The sequence below is a fragment of the Cariama cristata genome, unplaced genomic scaffold (assembly GCF_000690535.1).
Source record: "Cariama cristata isolate BGI_N322 unplaced genomic scaffold, ASM69053v1 scaffold33971, whole genome shotgun sequence".
Taxonomy (NCBI): Eukaryota; Metazoa; Chordata; class Aves; order Cariamiformes; family Cariamidae; genus Cariama; species Cariama cristata.
In genome coordinates this window covers 1-6,767 of record NW_009601573.1, presented here as the reverse complement: position 1 = coordinate 6,767, position 6,767 = coordinate 1, and the positions used below count along the sequence as shown (strand labels likewise).

General features: G+C 38.9%; 1 protein-coding gene across 1 annotated transcript in view; it reads right to left on the bottom strand.

Annotated features, from left to right (window-relative positions):
* Positions 1-6,053, bottom strand: part of DENR (density-regulated protein) — a 6,705-nt gene extending 652 nt beyond the window's left edge. Inside the window, exons 1-6 of the mRNA XM_009710510.1 lie at positions 5,938-6,053; positions 4,912-4,931; positions 4,542-4,626; positions 3,791-3,874; positions 1,630-1,746; positions 412-551 (exon numbers count right to left, since the gene is read on the bottom strand). Of these exons, the coding sequence (XP_009708812.1) occupies positions 412-551; positions 1,630-1,746; positions 3,791-3,874; positions 4,542-4,626; positions 4,912-4,931; positions 5,938-6,043 (552 nt within the window). The 5' untranslated portion in view covers positions 6,044-6,053. The remainder of the gene's footprint in view (positions 1-411; positions 552-1,629; positions 1,747-3,790; positions 3,875-4,541; positions 4,627-4,911; positions 4,932-5,937) is intronic.
* Between the last annotated feature and the right edge of the window lie 714 nt (positions 6,054-6,767).

The window sequence follows — 6,767 nt, the reverse complement described above, 5'->3', positions numbered from 1 at the left end:
GGGGGGGGGGCGTTTTTTTGTTTCTTTTAATTTTGCAATATTTTAAGAACATTTGAAAAATAGGATGGCAGTGTAAGAATACTTAAGCATTCACTGTTAAGAAACGGTCACAAAGAAGCCACAGATACTTGACAGCTGGACTTATTCTGACATGCCTTCCTGATTGTAGTATCCACAGTAACGGCACTACCTGTTTAGGGCATTAATGTTTCTTGGACAAGAGAAGCAACATTTGACTTCAAGTTTAATCACTCCTTAACCTAGTCATTCATAGGTGGGAATGCAACAACTGGTCTTATTTTTGCACAACAATCTGTGCTGCCAAAGATGAAATGCTTCTTTACAAAATCATTGGAAAGTCACAGGCTATTGTGGAAAACAATCGTTCTGACAGAAGAAAGGGTTTATTACCTCAGGCCACTTCTCCTGGATTACATCGATAATGTCGTCTGTAAAATCCCCCTGAATGATGATTTCATCTTCTCCTGTTACTGAGGCACCGCAGGAAAATTTCTGAGCAAAAAACCTTTGTGCTTCCTTAAGATCAATTTCTGTTGACGGGAAAATGGACAGCTGAAGTACAGTCATTGTCATAAAAGTATTTTCCCAAGCTTAAAACCAAAATCATGTTTTAACTGTTGAAAAACTAGTGTCAGTTTATAGTTAAAGCTTTGCCAGAGTTTCGATTGAAAGCAAAAGTCTGTTGTTTACACGAAAAACAACTGACTCTACAAACCTAGCAAACTCTTCAAGGTAAAAATTGCTGAATGTCCTCTACACATTCTGTTTACACACATCTATGCTACACACACTCACCAGAAAAGCACACGCAGAACCGTTTAAAAAGCACCTCCAGTTCTGAGTAACTTCTGTCGTTATTGAACAGGTTTTTCCACAGAAGTGCTTCAGTATGTTCTCTTCAGAAACATGTTCCGACATCTTTTGAGACTGGCTTCCAGCACAAAGATACATAGCCAGTTCTGATCAAGACAGTGCATTACTGATCCCTCAAGAATACTGACAATATTCTCAAGTGGGAAATATGTGACATATCTTGTTAATACAACCAAGGTTCAAACTTACCTTTTTAACAGAATTTGTGATCAATGTGTGAAGTAAGATGTTGTTATAAACACCAAGTGGCTGTTCACAACTGAACCAAAGCTATGTGGGACAGCATCGTTGGTGTACTTTGGTAATAATTTGACTGCCTTACTGGAAAGGCAGTTAAAGCCTTACTTAATCGGTTGCAAGAGTAGGTAAAATTAATTGTCAAGAACATATTTACAGGTTTGATGGAAATAAGAAACTTATTGAAAATAAACATGTTTATAATTAAAGACAATAGACTGAAGTCTTACAAGTGGCCTGCTATGGGAAGCCCTCTTTCAAAAAAGACCATAACCCTATTTGTTTGAGAACACCATGGAAATAAGGACTTTAATAATTTATCACTGAGGGAAGTCAGTGTACCTTTGGAATGCTTTGGAACTGCTAAAAGCACCTCAGGACTCTCACCTTGCACAGACAGAAGTGGGTCACTCAATGTTAATACAATCAGAAATATCACGAGGTTAAAGGCAAGCACATCTAAAACCAACAAAAAACATCTAACAGAAGTCAACTCACCAAACGTTGCAAGGCCACATACTCTTGTGACATATTTTTTCTTTGCTCTAGGAATTTTAGCTATTGTAACTTTCTGTGGAACAGTCTTCTTTTTCTGTTTTATCTGACCTCTTCCACCTTTAAAACAGAGTACAAGGTTACATAATTAGTTAAATGATGTCATACTTGAAAGAAAAAAGCACATAAGGTCAGACTTCATCCCTATAAACAAAGAAACTGTTATCTCCCCATCTGTGTTGGTAAATAATATATTCTGCATGTTGTCTCACATCAAGGGTTTTTCAGTACTATTTAAGAAAAGTCCCATGTCATCAAAGCTCAATATTACAAGAAATAACAATATCTGCATGTCAAATGTGCGTTCAAGCATAATTATCAAAAAGGGGTTTTCCCCACACTTTACTAATCACTGCATTTGGTCTACATCTAAGCCCTCTTTCAGAGGGCTCTTTCTTTGGTTGTAATCCTAGGAACAAATTGCTACTTCCCTGTTTTTCATGAGTTTAACATCCTCAGGGTTTGTGTCCAAGGCAAAGCAACTTACGTCCATTTACTGAGGCCGTGAGGACATGCCTACTTGGGCTGCTGGGTTAAACAGCAGATTAAGTTCTAGATATCCATGCACAACCCCCGTATGAACGATATTTTTCTACAGGAGCTAGCAGAAAACACCACGCCTCTGAAACAGAAGCCAGCTACAGTAGTTTACTGCCAAACTTCCACATGATTTAACACCTTCTTTCTTACTGTCTGTTTCTAGGCCAACCTGAGGGAACACTTCACATATCAGGCATTTATTAGTCTGAGTAAAGCATGCAAAATATATATTCCACTCATTAGGATTCTTCAAGTCAGATTAAGATCTCGGCTAACTTTGTGTACACTCATCAAGTTACGCCAGGGTAACCAAAGTTCCATGTTCTTGAGCCTTCTCAGCATGAAAACCTAAAGAATTTATGACAAGCAAACCAACCCCTTGTGACTGCTGCTTCTTCTAACATGCAGCACTTTCAATTCTACATTGCTGTAAATTGATATCCAATAATTTAAGACAGTACATTTCCATCTTAAAATTTCTTCAGTAAATATCTGTAGCATCTTAGTAAGTTTTTGCTTGGTTTTCCTCACCCTCTCTCTTACGGTCAATCTTACACCATTACACTTAACAACATACCGTAAGTTTTCATGACACTTTAGATTCTGGGAGAAAAATCTAACTGAAAACTAACCATACCACCCCACGCAATAAATGACTGTTGAAATAAAATGTCCTGAAGTCTCTGGGAAAAGCATGCAAGCTACAGAACGTAAATTACTGTTGTCACTACACATAGCCTACTGACAAGGTAAACCAAATTGGTTACCAAGACACAAAAATAAAACATCTGCAGTGATATGTGGCTTAAAATCTGAATCTTACTGGGCTATTAACCCTAATTTCTGAAGCACTACAGACACAACTGACACTCCACAGGCAAATGCACATTAATCACCCCAGCATTCTGATTAATGGTGGAAAATATGTTAATTAATTAAATAGAAAGAATTCCAATGGTAGAAGATAAAAGTGTGTTTAAATTAATGTATTTTATATCTTCCAAAATTGTTTTTTTGAAAATGTTTTTCATTAGCACTGCTGGGAAGAGTCATAGTTGTTAATGGAGACATAGGTGATACTGTTGAAAGCCTAAAACCAAATCCTGTCATGTGAATACACAGGAGGGGTGGAAGCTAAAAAGGCAAAAGCAGCATGATGAGGCATTAATAGAGGAAAGCAGTCTTTGTTCTACTCTGCAAGCAACCTATAAACTGCTGTTAAACAGGGCAGAAACAAGTATTCTGGGAGGCATGCCAGTTGATTTTAGGTCGAGAAGAATTACTCCCAGAATAAGTGCAACGGCAATGCCAGGAACAACGAGACACATGCTGCAGTTCATCTTTCACTTGCTATTACTACTATCCAATTCTTCCATCAGCATGTATCACCGCTCTAACTCTGCTACCACTGGAAGAAAGAGATTCGGTATCTTTTGTGCAGAGTCAAAGCGTAACTAACAACCAAAATGCAAGGAATCCATGCCATAGACCAGATCAGCAGGTGAGAAAGGGATGCCCCAAACTGCTTATAAATCAGTACCGCAATCAACTATTTAGACCTTGCCTCTCTTTTGCTTCTTCTTCTCTTCTTCTTCTCCCGCAGTTCCTTGGCCTTCTCCAACTCCAGCATCCTGTTTAGGTGAATTTTCTTAAATACATCAGAAAGGAGTGGGGAGAAGAAAGAGAAGAAAATTACTGGTCAGATAACCACAGCCTGACAGGAACAGGAAGTAAGGTACAGCGATACTTTGCTAAGTCCATAAACTCTTTGCTCAAGTGCAGCAGCAGCCCCTTGAGTGATGAGTGTTACATCTTCAGCATAGTACTTACACAAATTAGACTTCAGAAAAGCCTTAGCTCAAAGATGCAGTTACCATTTCAATACAGTCTCTTCACATAATTTCCACAGAGAGACAGAAATTAATGACAGTGTTAATATTGAAATTCCACATGCAAATCAGCAAGTTCCCCATTATTAATGACCTTTCTTCCAGCCATCCACAGCAGACTAAACAGACATAAAATAATAATAAACTAACTTTGATGGGAAACAAGTACATGGATGACTGGTCATAGTAGGAACCTTAAGAAAGCTCAAACATTATTACTGAAACTACACGTTGTTTATTCAATGTTTTCTGATATCATCAAACATATTTTCACAGCATCCAAAAGCATGGTAGACTCCTAAGAAAGTGATTAACTTTCACACTTGATACAGCAGGAAAAGAGAACAGATGAGAATTGGACAAGCTCAAAGATTTCTGAATACATCTACAGGCACATATCAATTGGAAAACAGAAAAGATTCTTACCTACTGTAAGTTTTGCAAACTCATCTGGAAAATTCTTTTCTAACCATTGTCTGCATTTAGTCACATCAGGCATGTATTCACAGTACTAGAGAAGAAAGGTCACAGGAATGTTGTTAGCAGAGTAACTACAAAGTATGTCACAAATACACCAAAATATACTTGCTATTCAGCTCAGCCATTTCTCCTTAAGATGACTGAATACAAATACTATACTAGCACATAAGAAACCTTGTGTGATCCTAAAGATGACAGTGGTTTAAGCACGGAACTACCACAATTAAGAAAAGCCAGAAAAGATCAGAAAGAATCATCATAGTCAGGAATCATAGGACAGAAAGAAGAAACTCGGACAACAAAAAGATTAACTCACCTCTGTTGGCAATGAACAGACTGGAGAAAGAAAGGAGGGAAAAAAAAAAGCATAAATTACAAAAAGTACTCCACTTACAGCCTTAGTGTTAAATTCAAAATGGTATTTTAAAGTTAGGGATGACTCCTTACGTCGTAACTTCTGGTTATAACCACACATTAACTCAAAAAGATTACTTTATTGATACCATTCCACATTTTAATTTTTCTCTCATTGGTCACTTGCTCATATGCTCTGCATTAGGATAAAACTACCACAGCAAGAGCAGCCAGTCAGTGAAGGAAGGGAAGGAGATGCCTACAGCTTTGGGAAAAGTTACAGAAAGAAACACCAGTTCTACCTGAGGCAAAAGATAAAATACCTAATATTACCTAATAAATTACCATGTGATTTGGTTAGCTTTCCTTTTTCCAAGAGCAGCTCGGCACTAGAACAAACCCAAACCAATTGTGTAGACTTTCAGGCACAACAGGGATTCTTTCCTAATCCTCTGCAACTGTATTCAAGCCCAAAGCAGAATAACATACCTATCTAAAAAACATACCTGTCAAGATTATTTACTTCCCTTTAAACTTCATCCACGTAACTACAAATGTAATGAGTAAAGAATAATTCTAAACACAGTGCAACAATTACTTTCATGAATTCTAACTTTATTTCTTCTTGTCATACTAATGCTCAAGGGCCTTTTCTGTGCTAAAGGCTTTACTGGTTTTCTGCAAGAAGAGATCTCTGCTGAACAGTTCACAATCTGAGCACCACTCCCACTTCTTTTATACACAGAAAGCAGTTAGTATCTCCATCTCTCAGGGGGAAGACACCTACATTTCACCAAAATGCTTTAAATAAAATACACAACACAAGCTATTTCAGAAAGACAATCAGAAAGGTCAAGCTGACCGTGGTCTAGCTTCTCAATAAATGCTGACCAAAAGAAAATCTCTGATTCTCTCATTTCTTCTGCTATGTTGCCCTCACAAACAGCACATTGTAAGAATCGTGGATAACTGTCCCTTCAGCACTTGCCTCCGCAGTAGAGAACCCGAAGAGGATAGTCAGCATCTGACCTGGGACCACTCCTTACGTCTCCTCTGCAGTCAGGAACCACAGGCTCAGCTACATCTGTGGCCATGTCACAAGCCTGGAGGTCACAGAACAAAAGAATCAGGACCTAAGTTCTGGGTTAAAGTTATTCACATCTTTCCCAAGTCAACAAGAATCCCAGAGACTGACAAATCCCAGAGAAAACAGGTACAATTGTAAGAGGAGCAGGGGAGATCAGGGAGGAAAAAATAAGAGTCAAGAATTAATGCCACAAAATGCAGTGTAAAATGAAGAAAGATCTGCGGGAACACCACATGAAATGACACAACATACTGGGTTAAGCAAAATGTGAAATATCACATTAAATCAGTGGCATATGAACCGCAGGTGCACTGGGGGAGTCGGGGGAAGTACTGCCAGTATACTAGCAAAGAAAAGGAGTCATTTACATCAGCATCTGAAGAGTTACAATCTGATCCTAGGACACCAGCAAAAAACCTCAAATATCACAAAACAAGCAAACCAAACTCAACCGACATTTAGTAATGGTTTACGCACACACATTTTCAGGCAAGGGGCTTATAAAATAGGAGCCAACAGCAAAGGGGTTTGCAACGCATAAGAAGTCCCCCAGGACCATGGGAGCAAGCAGGTTATGTGTGCGGAAGACTCAGAGCCAGAAAGCTGTACAAGTTGTGCCTGGGCGGTGAAGAGAGCTGAGGGAAAATGCCGGGGTGCCAGGGGTGGTGGGGTTCGCGGTAGGGGGACCTCAGAGCAAGGCCGTAGACAGTCCTGGTCAGGGGAAGGAGGCT